Source organism: Barbus barbus (assembly GCF_936440315.1).
Source record: "Barbus barbus genome assembly, chromosome: 18".
Classification (NCBI taxonomy): Eukaryota; Metazoa; Chordata; class Actinopteri; order Cypriniformes; family Cyprinidae; genus Barbus; species Barbus barbus.
Window position 1 is genome coordinate 9,658,796 of NC_136746.1, and position 14,377 is coordinate 9,673,172.

The 14,377-nt window shown below is 36.1% G+C and overlaps 1 protein-coding gene across 1 annotated transcript; it reads right to left on the reverse strand.

Moving 5' to 3' along the window:
* Positions 1–6,955: 6,955 nt before the first annotated feature.
* On the reverse strand, positions 6,956–14,053 carry LOC306884080 (protein SPMIP7-like; the record flags this gene model as incomplete). The annotated part of the gene is made up of 9 exons (XM_079439735.1): positions 6,956–7,079; positions 9,793–9,894; positions 9,976–10,083; positions 10,265–10,306; positions 10,449–10,516; positions 10,885–11,023; positions 11,378–11,454; positions 13,355–13,413; positions 13,537–14,053. The coding sequence occupies 9 exons, from the start codon at positions 14,051–14,053 to the stop codon at positions 6,956–6,958; spliced, it is 1,236 nt and encodes a 411-aa protein (XP_079295861.1).
* Between the last annotated feature and the right edge of the window lie 324 nt (positions 14,054–14,377).

The following is a 14,377-nucleotide window of genomic DNA, read 5'->3' on the forward strand; positions in this document are numbered from 1 at the left end:
GCATGAGATGGGATGAGGCGGGTTAGGACAGTGGACTGATCATTTCTTATTTATTTATTTCTCTCGGAGGGACAGGGGTCTCTTGATCTCATGTTACCTGTTTTAGCGATGTAGAATACTTTTCTTAAATGAGAAGTGAATTGGTGTCTATTTAAATGAGAAATGGATAAGGTTGAATTAATTAATTGCTGTGGGGAGGGGCCGGAGCCCACTAGAGGGCCTTATTAAAGTTACATGGGGCACCGGATGATTTAAATTATTTCTAATACCTTATTTAAGATATAGCAGAAGCACGAGAGATGTATTGCTGAATATAAACACATGCAGTTTACATCCGAACCACAACTATACCGATTATGATGTCTGGTTTGCGAATTGGCGAACTGGTCTGGATGCGAACTGGTTCTTTTTTGCGAACTGCCCAATCCTTTGAGTGATCACAGTCTACAGAGCATGGAAAGTTCACTCCGTGAACCACTTCTGCTCCGGTCTGGAATGCAGTGAATGGATAAAATGGTACAAACAGTGAAAAGTTCCAGTGCACTCTAAAAAATGCTGGGTAAAATATGGTCAAACCCAGCGATTGGATTGTTTTCAACCAACAGTTGGGTTAAATGGTTAACCCAACTTTCTTGGTAGTAACCCAAACGCTGGGTCAAAACAACCCAATTGCTGGGTTTGTCCATATTTTACCCAATGCTGGGTTGTATTTAACCCAGCATTTTTTAGAGTGGGCACGCTTGCTGTTTGACCAATCGGATTATAGAACCAAAACTGTTATATAAAGTATGCATAAAGCTGCTTATTCTTTTTAATCTAATGTCATATAGTCATTTCTATACAGGCTACATTTTTTAAGAGCCATAAATACAGAGGTGGTGGTGGTGCTCTTTGGATATTGTCTGTGGGGAGAATTGGAGTTACAAAGGTGAAGACCAATGTAAAGTTTATGCATGCATACGCATACAGTTAATGCAAAATACTATATGATATCTATGTCTAATTGTTTATAAACTTAACACCTGGTCATGAAGGGCACTTGACTAATTAATATCTTCAAGGATTTCAATTAGGTTTTAGAAAACACACGTTATGACATTGAATGGATGTTGTTCGAGATGAAAGCTGTACATCCTGTCAGTTTCTAGTTTGTAGCTTTGTATGAAGGGTATGTTCAGAGGAACAGAGACTGGGTGTATTACATGCTAGTTCCTGGCCCAAGTCTATTAGTTGCATCTTTTAGTGAACAGAGCTTGGTTTTATTTTTTAAAATACCTCAGAATCAGGTCTTTATTTATTTATTTATTTATTTAATTAACAATAAAATTTCCCCTGTGACTCTACAAAGGATAAGCGGTTTGGAGAATGGATGGAATTAAAATTTCATTCTTTTGACATTATAGTAAGATTGTGACAGTGAATCTGACCTGTTCAATATTACTTTATTAAAATATATCATTAGATTCGGAATGTATGGATGTACTAACAATACTGCTACCAATCATGCAAAAAGGTATAATTTTTGCATTAATATTTATAGAAATACTCAATAAATAATTAGTTAGAAAGCAATTTTGGCTTATTTTAATGTAATTCCCATGTTTCGCTCTTATATTTTAAGTGATCTTTCCGGGACATTGCCTCATGGCTGTGGTATTTGGTGTAATAAACGAGAGTCTTTTTGGCTCCCAGTGATCCAAATGTTTGACCCTTCCAGGTAGCCATATCTCAGGAGCTGCTGGTGCTGAGTCATGTTCAGAAGGAGGCCACTCTTATCTCCTGTCTCCAGGAGGACTTTTTCAGGCAGTTGGGTGCGGGGTGAAACGGGAACCCTGGATGATGTGGGCTTGTTTTTTTTTCAGGACAACCTGTTTGTGTAATTTAGTGACCCTCTGGAGAGCCATAACGGTTTTTTCTTCTGATATCATAATAAATGGAGTAAAAACTGGCTGTGTCATTACAGTGGGACAGTCTAACCTTCATAGACAGCGTTGAGGGAATGCTTTTGGTGTAGGGTGACTCAGCAAACTTTGTTCTAGCTCCAGCCATTAGAGCAGAGAGGAGACTTGCAGATCCACGGAGGTGCACAATGACTCTGCACAAACATATGGCTGAGAACATGTGTAGCCTGTAATTTTGGGGGGAAATTATTATGAATGTAATTTAATAAGACATACTGTTATGTGTTAAACATTACTTAAAGAAATTAATATTTTCCATTAACAATTATAAATTAACAATTCAAAGAAAAATAATTTTTGTTATTAATATATTACTCTAAAAATTATTAAAACATTTCTAAAGAATTTTAAATACTAATATTATACATTCTTTTTAAATTTGTTTGTTGAAAGTTTATTTTTTAAAGTCAAGTTCTAATTGGATAATAAGTAAAAACAAAGTGTCGAAAAAAAAATTCAAACAGAATTCTCTAGTAAATTTCACAATTCCAAATGGCTAGTAAAAAAAATTTTTTAATTAAATTTGAAATTTTGAAGTAGATAAACCAAAATATTTTTTTTCTTATGAAGCACAATGCAATAATCTGTAGAATAAATTTTATAATTCCAGTACTTTTTTAAGTGTGTGTGCAGTGTTAGTGCACTTCCCTTATGTTATTTAAATAATAAATTCAGAAATATCATCTATCCATCCATTCTCCAAACCACTTGACCTAGGGTTACAGGGGTAAATGATAACTCGGTTATCTAATATGACTGATTCTAATGGATTTGTACGGTGGCCGAGAGAGCTCAACGTGCTGCAAATAGAAAAAACACCTGCAAATTAAGAAAACAACTTCCTCAATTTTCCAACGCATACGCTGCAAATGCTCACAACACAACCAAACAAAGAAACGCACTGCAAACAGAAAAAACGCCTGCAAATTAAGAAAATAACTTTTGTCAATTTGACAACACACATGCTACAAATGCTCACAACACAACCAAACAAAGAAACGCACTGTAAATAAAATTTTGTATTGTGAGCATTTGCAGTGTGTTTCTTTATTTGTTTGTGTTGTGAGCATTTGCAGCACCTGCTGTCAAACTGATGAAGATGTTTTCTTGATTTGCTGGTGCTTTTTCTATTTGCATGTGTTTTCTGAAGTTGCAGCGCGTTGAGCTCTCTCGGCCACCGTAGGATTTGACTCTAATTAAAGCTCAGAATAAAATATTTGCTGTGATAAAATGTTTTGCATGGAAGCTAAAGTTATTTTTTGAAATGCAGAAAAACATAACAGCAGTAAATTATATGAGAAGTTCCAGCAATACTTTATGTCAGTATTGCTACAAAATAGTACAATACAAAATAATAATGAATAATGTAAATTTCTTTTTTATTTTTTTATTTATACACATTTTTATTTCTACATGTACACATTTTAATCTTTCAAGTTCTGTGAATTAACATTAGTTATGTATTATAAACAAATATAATTTAACAATGAAGAATAATATATTTATAAATGATCATTAACCTAATAAATGCTGTAAAACAATGTAGTAAATTGTTCTTTCATGATGCCTAATGCCTAATATTTCTATGCAGTTTAGATTTGATAGGTAGGATGAACACTTGCCAGCTAACAACAGCTAATAAACATATTATCTTAAGTTATCCAGTAGCAAAGTATTGGTGCGAAGAACAGAGACATCCTCTTATTGCTTATTTCATGGATCTTTAAGCAGCTTTCACACCCTCTAATTTATAACTTTAACAACATGTAATCCATAATTGGTTTAACTACCTAAATAAATCGGAGATGTTCGAGATTGGTAATCACGTTAATAGTCTGCTGTATTTCAATTCTTAATCTGGGGCTGAAAAATCTCACTTTCTTTGGGATGCATTATGCAGGGGGATGTCATAGTAAATTAAATTCCCCTCTGCACACTAAAGCATCAATTTCCTTATGGTAATTATCTGCGGGAATGGATGTGTCACTGGAGGGAGTCAGGCATGCTTGACATTTAGCCTCTTTATGTGGAAATGATACAAAAAAAAAAACTAAGCGGCAGAAGGGAAATTAATCTCTCGGCCGAGCGAGTATGGTGAAGACCCTAAAGGACTGTCGCTGAATCAGTCATTATGTTTGTGACCCCATCTTGAAAATTGAGCCAATGATACGATGTAGACAAGAAATAGACTAAGCTTAAGGAGCTGAGAAGAGTGGAGAAAAGTATTGTTTAAAATGATCATGCCTCTAAATTTTGGAGAAGCTTTCTGAATGTTGGAGTTAGCTTGGCTGAAATAGCCGTGCTAATACTTAGACTGGACAGAGGTTAAATGTCACAGGAGGTCAAAGGCGACTCTATAGTCCATGTGATTTTCTGATCTCTCTTCATGTTTACTGAAAACAGCTATCTTAGTTTTATGGAGGGCCACTGTCCTGCAGAGTTTAGCTCCAACCCTAATCAAACACACCTGAAGAAGCTAATCAATGTCTTCAAGATCACTAGAAAGCTACAAACAGGTGTGTTTGATTAGGGTTGGCGCTAAACTCTGCAGGACAGTGGCCCTCCAGGACTGAAGTTGCCCATCCTAGTAGTTACATTTACATTTATTCATTTAGCTGACGCTTTTATCCAAAGCGACTTACAATTGCTATATATGTCAGAGGTCGCACGCCTCTGGAGCAACTAGGGGTTAAGTGTCTTGCTCAGGGACACATTGGTGTCTCACAGTGGATTCGAACCCGGGTCTCTCACACCAAAGGCATGTGTCTTATCCACTGCGCCATCACCACCCCCTAGTTAAACTTGCTCGGGAGCTCACCTGGTAAAGCATTGGTTTTGTGATGCAGAATGCTTGGATATGAGTCCCAACGCTTAATAAATTACTCAAATATTCTGAAGGCAAGTTAAAATGGTAGGATATTGTAGCTTATATCACTGTTAACAGTATCGGTATATGTGGTATATTATTTTCAAATGCAATGAAGCACATTTACCTTTTAGCGATACTCATCTGACATTTCATTTTCAAACTGTTGTGATACATATGAAAACAATTAAAATGTTGCCAGATTCATATTCATTTGTTTAAGAGAAAACTGAACATTATTTTAAGCTACCCTCACTGGACATTTCACTTTGAAAGTGTAACAAAAAAAAAATAAAAAATGTGCAGAAATGTCACCACAGTCACTTTTTCCAATGATGTTGTAAACATAAGTTAAATTAAAGTCGACAAGAAATCAAAACTGACCCTATTTAGTTTGTAAATAAACATTTCTCCTGACTTTAATGGAAGCCTGGTACCACCACAGAATAAAAAAAAGAAGGTAATATACTTAGGTAGGTAGGAAGGTACTTTTTATATGATAATTCTTAAGACTTTTTTCTCCCTCATAATTGTGAGATATGAACATATAGTGAGTTGGAAAATGGGAGTTGTGAGTTATAGCTTGCAATTCTGGGTTTATATCTTGCTTTTTTTCTTTGAAATGCTGAAAACAAAAAGGTTTGAGATAAATGACAGAAAACAGTCAAAGTCCACTCACATTTGTCATGTGTGGAATTAAATCGTTTTCAATAGGAATCCACAGTTCAAAATTTCATATGTGGGTGAAGATTTTCCCATGCAGATTTTGCAACAGGTTCAAGTGGGCTACATGAATTTGTTTCACTGGCCAACATAGTTTCTTGGTTTGAAAGTGACTTCTGTGTGAGCTCAGACAGCAAATCTTTGCATCTTTATGATGTTAAATTTAGTAAACGTATTAACTGTTAACTTTTAAACTGCAGGAATAGCTCTAAATCAATGTGTTTAAGATGAAGTGACCCCTATCCTCAGATATTGCACGTGAATGTTTGTAGGTGAAGATCTTACTATGAAAAGATGATTAGGAAAATTTCAGTAACATTAGAGGTTGTTTCAGCAACTTTTGTGTTGAGCCTGTCTTATCTCGGAAAGGCTTTCACTTTGTTTTTGTGGGCTCATAGTGATGGGCTGAAGGTCACCTTAGAGAAAGCACTTCAGACCCTCAAACAAAAGACTAGTCTGATCTCTTTCACTGGCCCCAAGATGGACGTTAGATATCAGTTAACCACATCTCCATCTCTGGAAATACCACAGAGAGGGTTTTATTCCCACCATGGCTCAGCTGTCAAACCAACTGAAAACAGAGAACGTTATCCCATAATGCAAAGCATAACTTAGAATGACATCTTATTTCCTAAGCTCTATATGTTTAAGGTGAGGTTTATAATTTGAACACTGTTTGGACTTCTATAAATGAATTAGTTTGGTTTTGAGCACTTTTCAGTCATACGTTATTCTTCTAGTTGGTGTTTTCTTTTAACATGCTGGATTCAACTGAGCTGCTTCCAGAGCGGACTGTTTTCAACATAGCGCAAACACGACAAAGGGGGAAACAGGAAACCAGCATGTTCCTATTTCCTGTAAGCAGGTGAAGCTGCACTGGTATTCTTTCTTTTATTCTCCAAACCACAGTTCTTGGGGTGCAAAACTAGAGCATTTCAGAAACGCTTGTCTTTTGTTTTCTTTTAAGATAACAGGCAAAGTTTTATTTGCATTGCTATTGCTGCATAACCACAATGTAGCTCTAAGTTCCACAAGCAGTTCGTACGTGCTATTTGGATGAACCGAAGTAATAAAAGCATGCAAAAGAGGATCTGTGAGAAACTGATTCACTCATTTATCCGCATGGACACACATATAGTCAAATACGTAAGCCCACACACACCCACAGCGGATGTTTAAGACAATGGCATAACCTCCACATTTTCAGAAGCACTCATCTAAATCAAGGGAAATTATGCTAATAAAACATCTCATTATTCAGAGCTCAGAGAATCAGTCATTGACATTGCATCATTATAGATCTATTCACAAACACAGATTGGATTTCATGAAAAGGGAGACTTTCATTTCCCACACTTCTTCATCATTTATTCTTCTCTTTAAGGAACTTGCCATGCTTTTAGAGTTATTTTGTGGAAAGTACCGGGGCTTTGGGATGAAGGTAAGGGTTTCCTGGTGGGACAGTAGTGATCATTCCTGACAGAGGAGCCTTGTGTCCGTAGTCAGGGGTGCTACAGGTACCAGGATGGCTCACAAAACCATAAACATAATCAGTATGTTAAGACGACAAGATGAAGTGAGCAAAACAACTTTACATCTCAAATAATACTCAAATTTGACCAGAAATGTGTTTTTTAATTTATATAAAATATATATAATATAATATATAATAATATAAAATATTTTATACTATTTGTATATACTATGTGTATATTATTGTGCGATTTAAATAGTTTTTTGTTCACTTTGCGTTGTTTGTTTATTTTGTAAGATTGGTTTATGTTGTAAATGTTGTTTTTAATTGGTTGTGTTTTGTATGTTGAGTACTGATGTCACAGCTTTCAAAGACGTATCTTCACTACTAGTTGCTTCACAATTATGAAAGATCCATTCACAAACAGTTATGAATATGAAATAAGTTACTGATTTATCTTCATGCTTAAATAATGCTAAAATAAAATCTCCATGTTCATGCTAATAATAGTTTGACTAACTTCAAATCAAGCTAATTTCATATTCTAGCTTGTCTTCACTTGTTTTCATTTGTCTCACTTCTGACATGACTAGATAAGAAATTTGAATATGAACATACAAGGTCCAAGGTCCCAAACAAAGACTAATCACTAATCACCACTATGGTTACTTCAAAACAATTACAATAGCAGGACAACTTTATAATGTGAATTAAAAGTAAAACAAGAGCAGTAAATTACTATGATGTTAGCATAATTCTGCTGAACATTCAGACATTTTAACCTAAAATTTTGACGTTGATGGAAAAAGTCTGTAGACTCATTATGTCAACTGTGTCTATTAATGCTTTGAAAAGGGGAGTTTCATTCACTTGTGTCTGATTTTCCATAAAGCAAACATTGTCAGAGTCTGTGTCTTATGACACTCTCAAGTGCTTGAGTGTTGCCAAAGCTGCATGCGGAGGAATGAAAATGGTTTGGAGACATTTGATTTATCACCAAATAATGAGGAGAGAGTTAGAGGAAGTTGTAACGGTGCTGACTTTCTGCTGTAAGGAAAAGAGATGGGAGGCCTGTTTTATCGGCAAAGGAAACAGATTTCAGAGCACCGGTGACTCCAGGAAAATGGATTTGGGTTGAGTAAAAACCACGATTACCACCGGCAACAAGAGCAGCTCAGCTTTGGATAGGGCCATCTGGAGAGGTCTGCTCCAAAAAGACGGTAAACCAGCTCTTCTGGGGCCCAGCTAGGAAACACGTTTTCGAAACAACCAACCGGTCCCTGGGTGAGGAGTTTGGTTTTCCTCCAGTGCTTCTCTCAAACACCTCCTCCTCCTCCTTCCTCTTTACTCGAGCTGCAGATGCCTCATTCCTACTCATTCTGAAAGCCGAGGACGTTTTGCCGTTGCAGACGGAGGGTGGAAGAGCGCCACTAGGCTAGTTTTGTTCCCAGTACTGTCTGTCTGATTTGACTCTTCAGAAGCCCACAGAAAATATCAATGCCTCACGATTTTTCCTGCCTTTTCAACTTAAAAAATTAAGAATTAATTTTATATTTTATATTAAAGTATATTTTTCCACTTTCTAGTCTTTATTCATTCGGTCTGCTTTAAAAGATGACCTGAACTTTGTTCAGCCATACACGTCATGTTGGGGTCTACTAAATGACGCTGTAAGATGCGGTTCACACACCTCCAGAGCCCATGCTGCAGAGGGTTGAAGAGCTGTAAATCTAGGGCAGACACTGACAGAAGGGGAACATGCGGGAGCTCGAAAAAATAAGTTTGACAGTGCACATACTAAGGCAGAAACAGAGAAAGAGATCAGAAGATAAATGAATGCAATAGTTGTGGGAAACGCCTCTTCAGAGTGAGTATGATGTGCTTACTGCTACAGGGCATGTTTACTACTGCACTATGTATAAAAAAAAAACTTGACACAAATGTATGCAATGACACAGACTAGGCTTAATTTATTACCATTATCCACTAGATCATTATATGATCACCATTATATATATATATATGTATATATATATGTATATATTATGTTCAGTTATTTCACTTTAAAGGCAATGAAAAGAACCTAAAGTGAAATTATTGATATATACATATATTAAAAACATAATGGTGATCATAAAATAATCATATAATGGTGATCATACGTATATTCAAATATTAAATTAGACATTAAATTATTAAATCATTAATATTCTTATTTATTTATAAAATGAAAAAAAAAAAGAAAATTATTTTAGAGAATTTGTGTAGTTTTGTGGTGTTGACCACAGTAGTTAACCTACAGAAGAACTTTCTAAATACAAAGCACTGCTGCCACCTACTGAGACAAATTGGTCTTACAGTGAGGTGTAATATAATATAATATAATATAATATAATATAATATAATATAATATAATATAATATAATAATTATTATAATTAAATTTTAAAGTAGGTCTTCAACAGTGAATCAAATGCAAACATGCCCAGGTTATCAAAAATTAAATGATCTATCTATCTATCTATCTATCTATCTATCTATCTATCTATCTATCTATCTATCTATCTATCTATCTATCTATCTATCTATCTATCTATCTATTATTATGGTTCATGTGAGAACAGTGATTGTCAAGATAATCATGCTACAAAGCAAAAAAATATATCCTCCTATATTTCCCTGCACTTGTATGCCTTCATTGTCACAGAGATGCTGGAGTCAGTGCCAGTGTCTCAGGCCAAAGGCAGGGAAACAGCTGAAATGACTTACCCTGCTGTTTGTGGAGCATGTGGTAAAGAAGGCAGACTGACGCCTGAGGTCTGTGGTCTGTCAAACCGGGGTTTTCCAGTGTAACCAGGTATAGTAGTTCGGCTATAAACAAAACACCTTCTTAATAATGAGTTCTGTAGAATGGTTATGATGTATATACAGATACACAGATCAGAGTCATACTAGCTGGCAGGGGTGGGAAGAGGTATTGTGGTGCGCAGAACAGTCAGAGGGATGAAGTCCTCTCCTGGGACATTCATACTATCCATGTCCTCAGAGCCCACCGTACCGCTGTACAATACAGCAAGATCATAATATCATTCAAAGCCTTAATATTATGTACTGAAAAATAACTGTCAGCAACAATACACTGGAATGTATGCAACTGATTTGATTTGAGTAAATTATAATGTATACAGAATGTTCATTAGTTTAATGGAGATCTCTAAGATCTCTGTATCTGACTGCTTACCAGTATAAAGGTATATGGCCTGATTTTGGACAAGGACTGGTGCTGTTAATTGAAAACAATAGTCAGAAACAACACAAGTTTTAATACACAATCTGATATAAATCTGTAAATATACAGTGAAAGCTCAGACTCTTAGAATTTATTAAATCTAAAATAAAAACAAAAGGTTATTTGAATCACATACAAGCTGATGGTTTTCCTTGCATTAAATGTGGCACGTAACTGATGTCTGTTCCAATGGGATCCAATGGCCTGAAAGCAATGAAATCTCTCTTAAAGGAATAGTTCATCCTCAGTCCATCCAAAATGGATATGGAGTAATGTAGCATTACCTCACTTGCTTACCAGTGGATCCTCTGCAGTGAATGGGTGCCGTCAGAATGAGAGTCCAAACAGCTGATAAAAACATCACAATAATCCACAAGTAAACCACATGACTCCAGTCCATCAGTCTTGTGTTAGGTAGGAAACCCAAAGCCAAAAAAGACCCCCTCCCCCCCCCCCGTCCTTTCACATCAAAACCCACCAACAAAAACCCAAATTTTCATTTTTGGATGAACTATTCCTTTAGTCTCATATCTTCACTTGAAGTAACCTCACATTCAGTGAAGCAGACTCACCTGCCACAGCTCAGGTCTGCTGTGGTATCTCTTCAACACAAAACGTTGACTCACAGGGTAAGCCATTTTCTCCAGAGTAGTTGTGGGAGGTTTGTGGCGAGGAGGTAACTTTGAGTCCCAGTCTACATCTTCATAAGTTCTATACCAGAGCATATTCACACAATCACATGTATAAGGGATATGAACAGCTGGCACATTAGCTTATACATGATCCTACTTTAGGTTATGTAACAAATAAATACATACATGGACATGAAATATTGATTTCAGTTGAAATTACAGTTGAAATGACCATTGCACCAACATAGGTGTTAAAATGTATACCCTGAAGTATACATTGAATGCACTGTAAGTTTTATATGTAAGTTTGTATGAAGACAAAAATGGTAAAGAATTATTTTGAAAATTACCAGTTGGTCAATTTGAGAGAGTCTTGGAAAATAAAATGTGGTAGCTGTGCTGTTAAGAGAGCTTTTAGAGCAACTAATCAGACCTTTGGGCTGCAGAGGTGTAGATGTATTGTCGAGCTGCCGTTGCTATGCTATCAAAAAGAACAGATGGTTCTGCACCCTATAAAGGGAGAGTGCAAAGACACAGAGGAAAGATGGCAATATTTTAGCAAATGTCCCATAAAGGGTGACAAAATAGGAAAATATAAAATAGAAGTTTAGTTCTTTCTTGCTTTCAATTCTTTCTTTCTCCCAAAGAACACAAAATTGGAAATGTGGAAGAATATTTAAAGATAAAAAATTATGGCCGCATATTGACTCAATACGGGACACAGGAAATTAAGCCTACTAAATATTTTCTTGTAAATTTAAAAATAATGCGTTACTTTAGTAGTAACTTAAAAAGTAACCTGATTACGTAACTTGCGTTACATGTAATGCGTTACCTCCAACACTGGCGGAGACTGTCCCGTTTCCTCTGTCATACCTTATCTATCTTCCCATGAACACATTGAAAGTGGCGACACTAACTGCATGCACATGTGCAGTTTTCATTCAAACTGTCAGCTTTCTTTGAATGTTCGAGACTTACGATTCATTAGGTAAATACTGTAGCTAAAATAACTAAGTGCAGTAAATGGTAAAAGTATTTGAGCTACAAACCAGTGTTATTTGTCAATACATTTAAAACATATGATAAGAAAAAGCAGTTAGTGTCAAAACAGAGTGGCAGAACAGACTAACACTTTAGAATAATGTTTCGTCGTAATGAATAACTACACAGGAACAAATGACTAATGTACTATTACCTAACAAGAAACTCTGATTTACGATTTAGTAAGTAATAGAGCTCAGTTGAAACTGGTAGTTCACTATTAGCTAATCAATAACATCATAACTCCCAAATATTGACTGCCATCATTGTAAGCTTTTGAGATATATGTAAGGTTTTGGATAGTAATGACTCAAGTGTTACTACATCCTTCTGAAGAAACTATTTATTATTTGGATCCGTATTCTAAAGTGAAGATCATGGTAACCCACTAGAAATGATTTTAAGTGTTACCAAATCTAGCAAAATGAATTACTAACTAGGACATTACAAAAAGCTCAAAAGTTTACAATGACTTCATCAGGAATTCCCTCTGAAGAATTTGGTAATACTTCATTACCCATTACTAGTGGTAGTGGATTACCATGACCTTCACTTTAGAATTAATTATACATTATGTATTATTCATATTAATTATGAACCTTTATACATTAGTTCTTAGTAGTTCTTAGGGAGGTATGAAAAATAATAGTTACTGATTAGCTAATACTGAACTACCACATTCTTACTAATTCATTAATCAGAGTTTCTTGTTAGTTACTAGTAGTTGCTAGATTGCTAATATTGCGTTACTCATATGTTCTTGTGTAGTTAGTCATTAATGATGGAACGGTATTCTAAAGAGTTAACTTGAAGCAGAGAAAACCAGAAGTTAACAGGGCCATTGTGTCACTAGTTAAACTTCTACAATTCATAAACAAATTATTCAGATCTTACTAAATGATTCAACTAATGAAATTGAGCATTGCTTTTCTCATAGATGTGCCAAGGAGAGAAACTGAATAAGGAGGTCTGTTCCTTGCACAAAACAAGGTCTGTTCCTCACAATAGTTTAGATTTTCCAAATACAGAAAGAAACCAATAAACTATTTTTTGATACCTTTATGGTGATCTTGTTTTTGAAGATTAAAAGCTGCAGCTACATTCACAGTACCTGCATGTATAAAAGCGACCAGTACCGTTCTTCTCCTTTTATGTTCCAAGGAAGACAGAAAATTAATATGGGTTTGGAACAACATTAGTAAATGATGACAGAATGTTCATTTTTGAGTGAACTGTTTCTTTAAAGCTCATTTCATATGAATACTTAATGTTTAGTGCTGTAAAAGTGCTAAAGCGTCAAACAAACAGCATACAAGACTATTATTACAGTAGTGGGGATGAATAATTGAGCATGTCTATGACTGACCGCATTCATTTCATGGTTGTCCTGAGAGAGGCGTTTAATACTCTGTGCATTTGTCCAACCTGATAACAAAGCAGATGGAATTTGTTAATAAATATGTAAGAATCTAATACTGTTAAATTGCTTTTTGTTACACACCGCTGCAGTCAGCCCAAACTTTTAAAACAAAAAAAGATTGCAGTTACCGCTGCGGTTTGCCTTCAATCCTGCCTCTGGTTTCATCCTGGAGTTCCACCTCTTCTGCTCAGACATGTCATATATCAGAGCTGAAGGTCTGGTTGGAGGAGTCTGAGGCCTGTCTCGCACTCCTGCTGGAACCCACATATCGGACGCAGTGTAAACCTTATCGATGAATGGGATTCTGCTCTTTGCCTCTAGATGCACCTGTGCCCCTGCACCCAGTTGACCAGAGAACAGATCTTCACGCAGCGGAGCCAGAGGAGCTCTTTCATCAGGCGGCTGGGCTCCACGATTGAATTTGGATAAAGCACGTCTGTCTGTCTCAACCATGCTCTCAAAGTCATATATTCCCTCTGGACCCTTCCCACAGGGCAGATTCATACGTCTGCACAGCCACCTGCTCACTTCATCTGAACTCTCACAGGGTGCCTTGAGAAGTCTTACACGATAAGGTTCTCGTTCCTCCTCCTTTAATGATTTATAAAAGCAAACAATTAAGCAATAAATAGAATATATTTTCATTAATGCTGTATCACTCTTCTAGATGTGGTGGGGAATGTGGGATTATGTAGATGGAAGCCACAGGTGTAATCATCAGCGTCCGCTGTTGCCAGGAGACTGTGTCATTAGTTTGTCATTAGATTGGCTCCTGTGTCACTGCAGTCAGCGGGAGGTCAAATTACTGGCATGTGTCTGTAAATTGATGCTGGGACTCAAAGCGAAGCTAAAACTCATTATTTAGTAGAATGGCAGCGAGTTCTAGTTTTTAATCTAATTTGAGCAGTAGAATGTGAATTAATAGAAGGAATGATGATTAGTAGTAATTAGTGGATTTGAGTAGGCTAC